This window comes from Phalacrocorax carbo, chromosome 1 (genome assembly GCF_963921805.1).
Source record: "Phalacrocorax carbo chromosome 1, bPhaCar2.1, whole genome shotgun sequence".
In the NCBI taxonomy this organism is placed as follows: Eukaryota; Metazoa; Chordata; class Aves; order Suliformes; family Phalacrocoracidae; genus Phalacrocorax; species Phalacrocorax carbo.
In genome coordinates, this window is record NC_087513.1 from 27,780,210 (window position 1) to 27,794,523 (window position 14,314).

General features: G+C 38.9%; 1 protein-coding gene across 1 annotated transcript in view; it reads right to left on the reverse strand.

Moving 5' to 3' along the window:
• The window catches only part of CFTR (CF transmembrane conductance regulator), a 91,392-nt gene that overhangs the window by 50,558 nt on the left and 26,520 nt on the right, over nucleotides 1–14,314 (reverse strand). The window contains exons 8-11 of the mRNA XM_064446816.1: nucleotides 12,196–12,442; nucleotides 9,808–9,900; nucleotides 9,095–9,277; nucleotides 6,260–6,451 (exon numbers count right to left, since the gene is read on the reverse strand). Coding sequence (XP_064302886.1) covers nucleotides 6,260–6,451; nucleotides 9,095–9,277; nucleotides 9,808–9,900; nucleotides 12,196–12,442 — 715 coding nt within the window. The remainder of the gene's footprint in view (nucleotides 1–6,259; nucleotides 6,452–9,094; nucleotides 9,278–9,807; nucleotides 9,901–12,195; nucleotides 12,443–14,314) is intronic.

Below are 14,314 nucleotides of genomic sequence, written 5' to 3' on the forward strand. Positions count from 1 at the left end.
TACAGTGGGATGCAAGGATATGTATTTCTGTTCCAGGGCATCCCTGGCATTGCAGTGAACTCTTCACCCAGGGGCGGATGCCATCCTTTGCAAGGAGACGTCGAACATGCAGGAACACAAACCAGGGCTTGGCAAATTGACGGTCTCTTTCTCTGATTAGGTGTCTGAGACCTTATCGATACTTACAAGTATCTGAAGGGTGGGTGTCAGGACGATGGGACTGGACTCTTTTCAGTGGTGCCCAATGACAGGACAAGGGGCAATGGGCACAAGCTGGAACACAGGAAGTTCCACTTAAATATGAGAAAATTCTTTCCTGTGAGGGTGCCAGAGCAGTGGCACAGGCTGCCCAGGGAGGCTGTGGAGTCTCCTTCCCTGGAGACATTCAAAACCCGCCTGGATGCGTTCCTGTGCCCCCTGCTCTGGGTGTGCCTGCTCAAGCAGGGCGGTTGGACGAGACGGTCTCCAGATCAAGATGATCTCCCTTCCAAACCCTACCATTCTTTGATTCTGTAATTATTCTCTCTATAATCTAAGTTCTTAGATAAAAATTAATTTCACAAACACCCTGTAAAACCAGCTCAAAAAAATACAGAATCTGGTCACAAATTTCTTTAGTACTATTATATGATTCAATTTCACATGGAAACACTTCCTCTATTTGCATGCTATGTTAAACATTATATTCAAGAGCAGCTGGTGGCTCTCAAATCAGAACATGTGTTTACTTTAAGAGTGGTAATCTCTTAAAGGTAGTTTGCCATTATGTGTTTATGGCCTCTTAGGTAACTATTGAAGGATCAAATGAACTAACCAGTTGGAAAAATATCTCTTACCTTGTGAAAAGGTAAAAACAGAAGTCATGGAAGTATGGTTTAAAACGAATTAATTACTGCACTCCTTCAAATGGGATACGATGCTTGTTTATTTTTTAGGAAGAATAACTATAATGGCTCTGCTTCTGCAGTCTTGACTAGAGGAACTCATTCTCGTAGCATGACTTTGTTCAACATTAACAGCATTTAGATACAAAGATTCCTGTTTCAACAGCCCACAGGTTTTACATTTTTGATTTAGCAAGTGCTAAAACCAAACAAAATCCAACACCCTGTGTATAGTAGGCTACTAATACTGATTTTTCAATCTAAAAAATCTGAAAATCAAGTCACATTCCTTCCCCATTTTTCATTACATCAGTAATAAGGATTTTGCAAACCCAATTGGCTAGTCCTACAAATTCCCATTTATATTCATGCTATCCCTGCCATGACATTAATACAACCCTTCCATCTCTGGGGAAGTTACACTTGTGGAATTACTTCAAATTTAGTTGCAAGTTTCCATAGACATATAAATTCAATCCAGTTCACATTTCCCAGTGGCTTTTGCTATTGAGCAATAACAGTAAAAATCAATGAATTATGCAGGACGGTTTCTCAGAGTTAAATTTGTTCATACTTGGTCCTTAATTTGAAATGCTAGGCGAAAGTTCACCTTCTCTTGCTAATTGATTTTTATCATGAATGTGATGAAAAGTACTTGATAAAAAGGGTAAAACACCTTGTGAAGAGAAAAAAAAGGTAGCATAAGCCAAGGCAGCACCAATCCATCTTATCTTACTTTTTGAGTACCTTTAAGCTTGCCTATGGGGAATGCTTTTAGGAAATGAGTTCAGAGTCCACACTAATTACATCTTAGCTTCTCTATATTATAGCATGCCTATTCAAGATTTTAAAGGTAATAGATTTGTGATAATACATGCACACTCAAAATTAAACTCATTCAAACAATTTATTTCAAAAAAGCTTCTGAATAAAGGACAAATGGTAAGGACTACTGATCTGTGCTGGAATGGTTTGATCTAGAAGCTGAAAGCCTTAACTTCCATATTTACAACCTGGGACCTTTGTTTTAGAAGGCATGTTAAATTAGGTAATTACCCTGCTTGCTTGCTAAAATATTCACTATTTCTCGAGGAAAGAAAAAGTGGAAGAAGGCAATGGAGAAAGAACAAGCAGTCCTTCTCCTATGGCTTTCTGTATAACTTTATTTACTGTGGTGTTTCAGAGAATGCATCATGTGATTTAAATGTATTGGCATTCCCTTGAGTTCAGCATCACACAAGAAGAAGGGGCAATGTCTATGCACCACTTATGTCGCACTGCAGCCATATTTTGTTTGCCCTGAGCTTTCAGAAATATTTTTTGCCAGTAAGGCTGTTCGTATGGGTTATCAAAAATGTTAAGGTAGCTCTTAATTAATCCCTTCATCTCAACTCCAAAGCAGTCGTTCTGTTCTATCACCTTCCCTCCTCTTAACCTCTGCCCATTTCCTAACTCCAGTAATTAAAACCACATTGTAAAACATGATTTTACCTCCCCTGATGCCCTACTTACCCTCAAAGGAAAAATATAATCTAGAAATGTAATCATAATCAAGTCCTGAATCATTTTACACATACAAAGCAGGCTACACTACCATAAAAATACGCATATAAGCTGTACAAACAGAAATTTAAAAAGGACCTTAGGCATGCTTTTACTGATGGACATAGAGATGCATTTGAGAACCCTTCTCACGCTTCTTCAGTATTATATATCTACACAGTGTAACCATGAAATTATGACAAGCAGTGTTGCTCAGACCTCACTGAGCCTTCGACACACACTGCCTTTCATTGTGCATCCTTCCAAGAACTCAGATCTCATACACTCAGGCAGGGTTGCACCGCGATGTCCCTTGCCCTTGCTACCCCTAAAATCCAGAGAAGGCTACAGAGCAGAGCAGTGAGGCCCAAGGACCCCGAAAGGAACCTATGACACTATACTGTTGCCATATGTGTGCCATCAAGTGGCACTACACTCAAAGGAGCACCTTTAAAACATGTTTCCCACCTGTAGTCTCACAAAATAGTATCTACTGTATGACATGATTCACTGCAGCTGACTGTTCATCAGTCACGCACGTATGTGACGGGCATTGGGTGAGACAACAGTTATGTTATGCATGAAAAAAAAGGATACTTGAGAGGCACAGTGTCTGAGATCTCAGGCACAGACTGAGATCCTAATGTATTGTGCACTACACAAACACACTCAATACTCTATCTTGGCAGAGTATTTATGAGGGATGCAGTTCTCCAATATATCATAATAATTTTCTTTTTTGTCTTCATCTTCTGTTTCACAATATGACATCATGAATAGGTGTACTGGCGCAAATGGAGGGTAGGTGAATTGCAGCAAGGCAAGAATAAGAAGGTAAAGGCAAAAATCTCTTAAGCTGAGTATACGAGTACACCATGTAGCTACCTGAACTCTTTGGATTAAAAAATGCCCCACTTTAGTGTTCTAAATCATTATGAACTTATGTGAGCTCATAAAAGAAATAAAAGAAAATCCTTTTGTTGCTCATAGTCTTATTGTTTTCCAGTAATGTTAATTGTGAATATTCAAATTATTAGAAGAAAAAAACACCTTTTTAACCTTCCTTTTGATGCTTCCATACACAAATGGAACAAAATGTAAAACTGCAAGAAAATCTTTTAGAAAAACATCAAAAAAACCTTCTTCCATCCAAGAAAAACCTACCAAAGCCCACCTGTTCTTTAGGTAATGGTTAATATAACCAGATTTGCCATTCTTTACGACTTCACAGAATAAAAATCTAACACATAACACATTCTAACCTATAAATAAATATCTGATTTCCTATCCAGTGAAAATTTTGTTCTTGGACACCTAAAAATATGGAAAGGTCTGTGAAATATTTACTTGCACTTTCGATCTTTCATAATTACTTTGAGACAAATCTACCTTCAAGCACGTAGCAGCACTAAGGAGTCTGTAAGTGATAACTCCTCAGCAAATCAACTGCGTACCAGTCCAAAAAGTCAGGCAGAAAAATTCAGTGTTGACTTTTCTGAAAACTCTCATGCACACCAAATTAAGTTACACTTGCTTAATATCATTTGTGTATCTCCATAGACCTAAAACAAAGAGCAGAGCACCTTGTATGAAGTCACCCAGCTTCAGCATCCTGTTCTGCTGATGGACAAGAACAGGCTATTCACGGTGTGTCAGGAAGCCCCAAACCTATGTATATGGTATGATGTGACTCACATAGAACAACCTGAAGTATTTTATTGGCACTAATGAAGACAAAGGGAAAAACACATCGGATTTAGGAACTGGACTAGATCATCAGCATGCTTCCCCTATAGGGTGATGGTGGAGATGGCAAAGCAAAGGGGGCATTTCACAGGTATGTTACTTTTTGCAGTAGTAACACATCTATTTGCCCACTGGGTTAAAGAAGATGGCTTTGTATTCCCCAAAACGTTTTTGCAAGCATGGAGCTTGGAAGTAAGTCTTACTTAGCCACTGTTAAGAGCTGTATATTAACTGACTTTCAGCTTATGTGCAATAAGGAAATAAACTCTCTTTTATCACCAATCCTTGGTTCACCTTGAAGAGCCCATATAAGACCTAGGCTCACCAACAGGCCTACTTTCAGGTGGACTATGTAACTACCTAGGAAAGTTGCAGAGAAGGGGGCAAAGTGAACTCCCTTAGGCAAAAAACCTCTGGTACCTCTCCCCTCTGGAGAACATGCACAACCCCAATCCAAGAAAGCACTAACCTTTGCTGCCAAAAACCCCTAAAAGGTCACACTGGGGAATAAACAGGGAATTAGTATTTGAAGTCTATCCTTCAATCTGCCCTACTAAGTCCTCTTCGGTAACTACGATGTGAAAGCTAATGAGACTAGAAAGCATAATGATAGCAGTAAGGTAACGCATTTGGCTTCCTTCCAGACCATTCTGCTTTCTCTTCAGGCCAGCCCAATTTATTCAGCTTCAGTCCAGAAGAAAATGCCCTTGTAAGAATCAGACTTGATCTTAAATAATGAGCCCTGCTAGGAGGTGAGGCATATCATTCTGCATAGAGCTGCACCACCACAGATCAAAGCTGGCTTGATCGAGCTTGTTTGGAGAAGAAAGGAACAGCAGCCTATCGAGACACCAAGCCGTCCCACCAACACTGAAACACCAAGCCAGTGAGCCATGCCACTGACACTGAGACACCAAGCCGTCCCAGCAACACGAAGACACTGAGCCATCATTAACCAGCTTCTGCTCTAGGAAAAGCCTGGGCTGGGAAGCTCCTTCGGGCAAGGACAGCTCTGAACTGCTGAAGCCAGTTGTTTCTCAGAGCTTTGGCATTAACTACAACTTTTAAGACCGGGATTAAGGACTACTCTCTTCAGAAAGCCTGACACAGAAGTTGTTAACTCTCTTGTCTTCCGAAGCTTTCAAAGCAGATTTCCAGCAAACCACAATCCAAACGCAAGCTGAAATGACCACAAACATATAAGAAGAGATTACTTTATCAATTAACTATACCCTGCTCTGAGATAAAGCACAGTAACCTCGTCTTACTTTTAAACAGACTGGCTATTGTTTTCTTGCTTGACTGGCACTAAGAGAAAATATTTTTCACTGTGTGGCCCAAAGACAGATCCTATTCAGCACAGTTAAATATTTATTGGTTTCATCTACACATTACAGACAAAATGCCTGATCTTAAGGCACAGCAATAAGGGTGGAAAGGTCTAAAATGCTGGCTCCTTTTGTATCTTGCAATGTGAAAAGATGTCTTTTCCTACACTACCCTCTGGCAACGTCAGTCACACACAAGGACATTTCCATGACATTGTACTAATTGTGGGTTATGTAGCACATAAAGATCAATCCTGCAATAATTTCCAGTGTGAGAATTTTCAATGTGCACACAGAAAAACCCAACTTCAGTCAATATATTCCTCTAAATAACTTAGGCTTCTGGCAGAGAGTTCTAATTATCCCTGGAGCCATTTTTGAAGTGCAAAAGAATGGAGAAAAACAAGTTCATTTCCAAGATTGTAAGGGAAAGCTTCTTCATGGGGAAGAAACGCAAAAAAAAATTTTACATAATTTCTTTAACATTAGTATGTTTCCCCAGGTTTTTAATTAGCAAGGAAGACTAAGAAAGCTTATTTAGCTCCTGTTGTGTAAAATACAAGAACCGGCACCATCAATGTATCTATCTCCCAAGGAGCTGGCAACAAGCAACTTGCAATTCGACAAAACTGGGATGCCAGGCTGAGTTCCTTACATCTCAGAAACGTCTTGCTTACTTTAAGCTCCACTCCCTGACTTATTCTTTGGGGTTTTTCACTTGGCTTGTGTCACAGGTCTTAAAAGTCCTAGATGACTGACCTCTTCCAGTTGGCAGGCTTTGATGACGCTCTTGTATCGGTATTCATCATAGGATACACCAAAAATTATGTTTTCTTTTATTGTTCCAGGCATGATCCAGGAGACTTGAGGTGAAAAGGATATCCTTCCACTGTGTTTAAATTTTCCCTGTGAAGGCTCCAGTTCTCCCATGATCAACATCAGAAGAGAAGTCTGAAAAATCATTAACATTTGGTTAATATAACAACCATAAGAAATGCTAAACGCAATGAGAGTCACTCTGCTAAGTCACTTAAAAGGTACATTTGTCTTGTAAAGAGTGTCCCTGTAAGTACCAATCTAGCACAAGCTGCAATTAATGGAGATTTTCATAATACATATGGTTCTGAAAGGCCTCTGAAATAAGAGAAACTTATTCAGTGAACAAAAGTTGTGTAAGGCGTGCTGCTGCAAAAGTATATATTTTTAATTAAACTTCCGGTAATTTAACAAGGTAAAAATGTGAGTATCTGTGAGACACATAGAGACAGAAGGTATTAGCATTTTTGGAGAATGTTATTTGATTTTTAATATTATCAGTGACGATTTTGTTTGTTCTTTGTACAACACCATTCATGTTTACAATTTTGCTAGTGTTCATAAGCCTTTTTTCTGTATTGCCTTGAAAAATGCAATTTCTTTGTGTATGTTACACAACTGCTCACAGACATCTCAGTGTGATCTGAATTTTCCTGTGTAACTGTTAACTCATTTACGTGAATATGTGACTTACGTATATTTACTGTTTCCCTTCATAAAAGAACTGATTGCCATTTCAGTACTAACATGTTATAATTTCAAAGTTAATCAGTAGCTTGTAATAACCTTGTCACACATCACTGGCTACTAGATCAAAGAATAGGATTGAGAAATACAAGGAAAAATCTGTTACAGATCCATTCCAGTGGTGTTCTTATCGCTAATAAACAGTCAACAGAGCTGGGACGCAACAGCCAAAGATCTAAAAATCTGTCTAAGTCACAGTTTCGTGCTGTTAAGCCCAGAGATCCTTTGACAAGTTATACAATATGCAGGGGGAGGCTCACAAGATTCTTTCCATTATACCAGAATCTGAATTTTCCAAACTGCTGAGTAAGAAGTTTCTGATCTTACAAAGGACAGCTGCTTAGTATGTTTTGCACACTGGATGTTAAACTACTGTATCTTCTGCCATATAACATAAATGGAAAAAAAAAAAAGCCCAAACCCAACCCTATCTAATATTGAAGCAATATTAAAGAGTTGATGTCAGGCTTCATACCTGTTAAAGATAAAATAAGTGTGCAGTCAAACAGGCCTGACAATTCTTGGAATATACAATAACAACCTTAAGTAACATGAAGGAAACCTTACATTAAGAGTGTGTAAGGAAAAGTGAAACTCTCTTTATTTTCTTGGGGGGGGGGTGGCACGGGGGGTGCGTAAACCCTATTTTTTGTAAATCTTTCAGATAATATAAGCCTTTTCTCTTTATTGTCTTGAACAGTGCAAATTTGTTGTATGTATATATTCACATAAACTGCTCAGTGTGATCTGAATTTTCCTCAGTTTCCTAAGTAGCTGAATAAAGGAGATATACATAGGTCCTTCAGCACTTTCTAGCTGATAGTTTTGTATTACAAGTATCAGCTTTAGCAATAGCCATTTGAGATTATCAGCAACATAGGAAGACTATTCTGTTAATTCAGAAGTATCACAGTAAAATATACCTCAACATATCAGCTTCAGGAGAACCTCATGTCCTGAGTACCTTGCTCTTTCCTACTGGTATCATTACTGAAAAATAATACAGAAGCCTTGATCATATTGGAATTGATGGGTCCTTTGCCATTGACTCCAACAGACCAAAGATCTTACTGAATGCAAGTAAAAGAAATCAGAATACATTCACCAATAATTTGTTAAACAGGAAAAGAAAAGTTGCCAAATGCATAATGAACGTTTGACTTTCACCTCTCCTCAGAAAACCCTGTCAAGATGAAAGACCCATCTAATTACTTGCTGTTCAAAGTGAGTAAGTGTATCACAGGTCAACTCATTTTATCTTAATGAGGTTAATTGGACATGTTATCTGCAAACTAAATGTATTAATAATGTTTTGGGGTTCTAAAATGATGATTAATCTAAACCACAGCTTCTCTCAGAAAACCATCAGCTTCCATTTCAGCAGCACCTCCCCAGGCTTTCACATGGGACTCAGGGAGCCTGTCTGAGTGAGGAACTGTAGGAACCGGAGCACAAGTGACCAGGTATACTATATGTCCAGGACATGTGTCTTAGTTACCTGGCTAATCCATGCCAGGATTGTAGGTTACTTACCATCTTGTGTTCAAATTTTTCCTTAAAACATTAGCAAGGCAGGAAAAAAAAGAAAAAGTCTGCTTTCTAGCACACTGAGTCATCTGGTTATCTACGCTCAGTTCTCCAGTTTATTGTTTTAAAGGCAGAGAGTTTCTCACCATGAATATTAACTTTAGGTTTCCGTCTGCATTATTCCTGCAAATCTCCTTTTACTTCCTATGGACAAATAGTTTTGTAATTTAAATTGCTATTTCCTTATTAAGTCTGTATCTCTGTATGTACAAAAAATACCCAGCAAACTTTTTTTCATGTTGGACACCGAGTAAAACTTCAAATAACTATCGGCCATTTTATTGAAACTTACAGTTTATTCATATTTTCCTACAGCCATCATTTTTACAGCGAGCACAGGATAGCAAGAATGAAGTAACAATGCAGGTAACAATACAGATGACAACACAGTGTTATTCCTTAAAATTATTAGGTCTTTTGTTGAAACAACAGAAATAGAAATACCTTGCCTGCTCCAGTAGATCCAGAAACAGCTAATAACTGTCCCTTCTCAATCTTGAAATTTATATCCTGAAGAACAGGAGAGGCATGAAGGGGAAAATTACTGAAGAAGAGATTGTTGTCAGTGCTAGGAGCTTTGCTGTTGTTGTTTTCCTGGTTTGCTTTTATAAACAGCTCTCCAATTCCCTGCAACATACACAGATGTTTATTTCTATGTACATATAAAAAATAAATAAAACATGCATATGCAGATATATATATCATACTTCAGACTTATGAAAACACATGAACTTACTTTTCTGATGTTACTTTTCCTATCTATAACATATTTATTATAGTCTTAAATATATATATATTTAATGTGTGTATTGTACTTGCTCCTAAATATGTGGACACAAACAAAATTTGCTTATTATAGAACTGCTTTCCAATGTTTATACATGCTGCAGCTTGATTCTGTTCTCAGGCTGGCTTAAACCAGAAGTAACTACTTATTACAGGTCTTAATATTTATTAAAAGGTCTCTTCCAAAGTTTCTCAGCTGTAGCTAATTTGATGTCATGCATTAATTACTTGCCATATATCCCTTGCCTACTGATATCTGAAGCCAGTTAAAATGAAGGCGTGTAGGCTTCCCTTTTTAGAGAACACCAAGGCAAATATCAGTAGAAAAGATACACTCTGTGTTTTAATTTACTTTGGGTAAAAGTACTAACCTCATCCCAAAAAGCTGTTACTTTGTCCAGCTCAACCCCAGTGGTTGTTAGATTATACTCCAGGGCTTTATATTCTTTTTTCAGCAAGAAATCCTAGAAACACCATGAAAGCAGATGAGAGGAAATGGTAAGGGATGATGGCTGTATCACGTAAAGCAGTACATATATGCCGACACTGACCAGTGGCTAATATTTCTGATGGTGCTATTGCATTGTAGTGTCTTAGAGAGAGGCATAAATATAGCTTATACATCTTTCAGATGCAGAATGAAATGCTTTTGAAACTACCAATTCTTTCATCTCTACTGAAAACATTAACTACAAATGTATTTGGTTCTGGTTTAGAAAAAATATCAAAACTTGGCACTTCCTTTGCTTTCAGGACTTGGATCAGGCAGCATCGCCCCCCTGACCTAAATGCTTCCCAAATAAAGCTTTGGTTCTGGAGCAGGAGGTGGAAGGTTGCACTCTGGTGAACAGTGAAACAAAGCAACTACATGCTACTATCTCCCTATTCCAAAACTGCAAGAGTTTAAAAGAGTTAGAATGATGTCTCTACCAGCAACAACAACAACAACAAAGTAGATAATGATCCCAGTACAGAAGCGCAGCACAGAAGTAGTGTAATTTCAAATGACAAAAGTCAGCAACCCAATGCTTGTGTTGCCTTTTGGGATAGTATCAGGAAAACAGATTAAGCCTGTGCTAATGTAGGAAAGACAACTTTTCTATTCCGTTATTTTGTTAAGGTTATGCGGTCTGTAGGTAACATCTCTTCTAAATTGTCTTTTTAAATTATGTGGAACCAAGTAGGTCTATGTGGGCAATACAGTGGACAAACTAAGTAGATGGTAAGGGGAAAAGACAGTTCTCCAGAATAAAATTGCAAATTTCCCAAGTAGAACAAGTAGAAGGGAAAAAGCAGATGATTGAAAGGGCAGGAACTGAAAAACTAGAAGGCAAAACACAGTTTATGCAAAAGAAGGAAATGATAGCTAGGCTTTCATAACAAAGGCAGTGGGGTCATCCAGTGGAGTTGCTGGAGCAGTGATAGAGAAAGTACACTGATCCTGGAAGACTCCATGGTCTAGAAAACATGGGTCTAGCTACAGGGCAAATACATACCTGGCCCAGTGAACTCTCTAAATTGATGAGGAAATTAAATCAGACATATATGAGTGCTGAATTATTTTTGTTTATATTTCCTGTGACAAGTAAATGGCATCGGCGTTCTGGAATTCTGTGCAGTCTGCTTATGGGCTCTATGCTGAACCCGCCACAGAGAGATGTTTATTTATGGACTCCGGAGCACCCACAGAGCTAATACCCCAAAAACAAGTGTTCAGCAAAGTGAGGACAATGGCATGACAACTGGGCTTGCCAGTGCAGTGACAGCGCATTGGATACACTCTTCCAGGAAACAGGAGACACAGGATACCTCCACCTACGCCTAGGGAATCTGAGAGCACAAGGACTGCCTAAACTGGGACCCAACAAGGCAGCCTTCTGAATGTCAGATAGAAAGGTTTATGGCTAGATTTCTCAAAATTTCTGCCCAGTTGAAAATCATAAAAATCCAATACCTGCTTCTTATTCTATATTAAAGTTCAAATTTCTGATTAAGACCTTTAAGTTCCATATTATGCATTTTTACCACACTAAAAATAATAAAATGTGTATTTTACCATTGAAAACTCTATAAATATGTAAAAAAAAAGAATTAAGGTTTCACCCTGAAATAGAATAAGAATTCTTTTCCTGAGGAGTGATTTCAAAACAGCAGATAAAACAGATAGACTTAATGAGGATTCACCCTGATTTGACTCTGCAGATAAGCCTCTCATGCTGGTATATGAGCAATTGATCTCAGTAGGTAAGGTAGGTAATAATTATTTGACCGGTACCTTAATTATATTTACTATTCATAATGAATGAGATGCACATTTGCATAAGATGCACAATCTCCGGCTGTTCTTGCCACTATTAGCTAGGAAAGAAAACCTGTGACTGCAACTACTGGAAGCTGTGCTATATAAAACATGTACTAATTTTGTACTTCCTTTTCTGAAGGACAAACATCTCTTAAGCAGCACAACTCATGGTATATTTTTATTAAGTTCCTTATTCTGCAGTGAGAAGAAATAAATGCCACTGCTTCAAAAAAAGGAGCGTGCAGGTAGCATGAGACTCCTGTGGTTATGCTGCCTGGGGAACCATATAACAATATCAAGATTTATAATGACATTTCATGGTGCGTAGTCAAAGCAACATATAGTATATCTGGAAAGTCTGCATAAATGCTGTGTGCTTTTGTTGATCAACTGACAAGATAACATGTATAAAGAATTACCTTACGTACTTTGGAAGATTTTAGTGTATGTACCCTACCTGTATTTTGTTTATTGCTCCAATAGAGTCATACCAGGTCTGTATGGACCCGGGGAACTGCCTGGTCACTGCCATTCGAAGAACAATGCAGAAGGAAATGGTGGTAAATATTTTTCGAAGAATAATTCCTTTAACCACAGCATATTGAAGCACAGCTAAAAACACCACAAAAAAGCCTGAAAAGAAGAAGGCTGAACTGTTGAAATATCTCACATAAGCAGCCTTTCGGGTTAGCTTCAGTTCAGTTCTGTTAAAAAAAAAAAAAAAAAAAAATTAGTATAGGATTCCACAGTTTACATCTTACAAATATTTTGGATGGAACTGTTGGTAAGACAATTAACTCAGAGGCTTATTCATCCTTGTTATTTTCTAGGATTGCAGTTAAAAAGCAAGATTCAAACCACTTTTTGGACCTAAAAAATAATTGGAACCAAATTTTGGTACCAACGTCCAGAGATGTCAACAAAATAACAATGATCTATGTCATGATTTAGATATCTCATAAACCACAAGCCCCTACAATTCCTGGCACATCCATCTTTAAGTATCTAATGCTGTGGTATATGACACACTCCTAGAAGCGTCATCCCATACTCATCTGGTCATCTAGGTAGATAATTCCCCTACAAATAAGATACTTTGACATCCCAGGTTTGCTATACATGATGATAAAAAACCTAAGAACAATCCACAATCTGATTATAGCGTAATATCCTTTTGCAAAGCACCCTACTAACAGCTTCATCCATAAAGTAAGGTATCAGTTAACCTCAGCCTGAAGAGGTGGAAGGCAGAGTCTGCTCTCCCCATTCCTTTCTCCATAGAAGCTCAGTCCATTGAGCAGCTTGCTGACCGCTGTACGGTCAGGAATGTAACTGGTGATTACTCTTTGCTGCTTCCACAATGTCTATGCATCTTATAGTAAGCTAATAAATAAAAAGAGAAACAATCCAGGGAGGGTAATTCATTTTCTGAGTTGATAGCCCTAACCCACAGTGCTGAAGCTTTCTATTGAATGCTCTCATTTTGACCCCATTCACTTTACATTCCCCAGGTGCCCTGCAGCTCAGCTTTGCCTGAACAGAGGCACCTCTGCTGCAGTGAAAGAGCAACTGCTCTGCTGCAAGAGCAATTAACTGGGGCTAGAAATGGAGCTAGACCCCAAGGTGCCCATTCACTGGGTGAGTGCTCTAACCACTGGGATACTGTGCAGAAATTCAGTCACACTAGTGACAGTAATATCTGATGTTGCAAGGCTGAGCACCATAATCTTTATGTGTCTTCTGGCATTGAGCCAGCGTCTGCATGCAAAGTCCATCCAGGATTTTGGAGGTGTGTGGAACCCCCTTTCAGCTCCACATTACATATGCATAAGACTTCCACGTGCATCCAACATCTTACCAACTTTTGTCAGCCAAAGTGTTCTTAAAAGTCCCTCACAGAAAATCTGAGCTCAGGCAGTTTTGGAGCAGGTTGCCTAGCACTTCTTAAGTCTGTATTTCAAAAGAGATGCCTGAAGAAAGTAGTCAGGCATGCAGGTCACGACCACGGTAGTACCCACTGCCCTGGAGAAAGGGCCTTGTAAATCCCTCCAGAGCTTGTATAAGACTGTGGGTGGCAGCACTGAATAGGAATAACAGAGATTTGGGGGCTTGGTGCTTTCCTAGTCCCACACAAATGCCTGGGTAGAACCCCCCTGTGCTGATGCACACAGATGCTGCTCCAGAGGGGGAGGATCAAAGTACTAACCCTTTTTGGTATGCTCTCAAGTACCAGCCACAAGCAAAAGTTTACCAGAGGTGGGTCTGTCTGTGATACAGGCTTGAGAGCTCTATAAACTAAGAACTCATTTGGGACAGGTCTTGCTGATGCAATATGGGCACTTGGAGAGAGATTTAAGGGGCACTATGAGCCTCATGCATGTCTGCACTGTAGACCAGTGTATGCCCATTTTTGAAATGATGCTGCAGGGATCAGGTCAAATACATGAGCTTGAGATTCTTTGTTTCATATTAAGATGTATCTTCTGCTGACAAAGCATAGACACTGCCATCCTTGGACTTCACGTTCTCCAGTGCTATGCTACTGTTCAGGGGAACAGTTTGGCACTGTGGTTTTT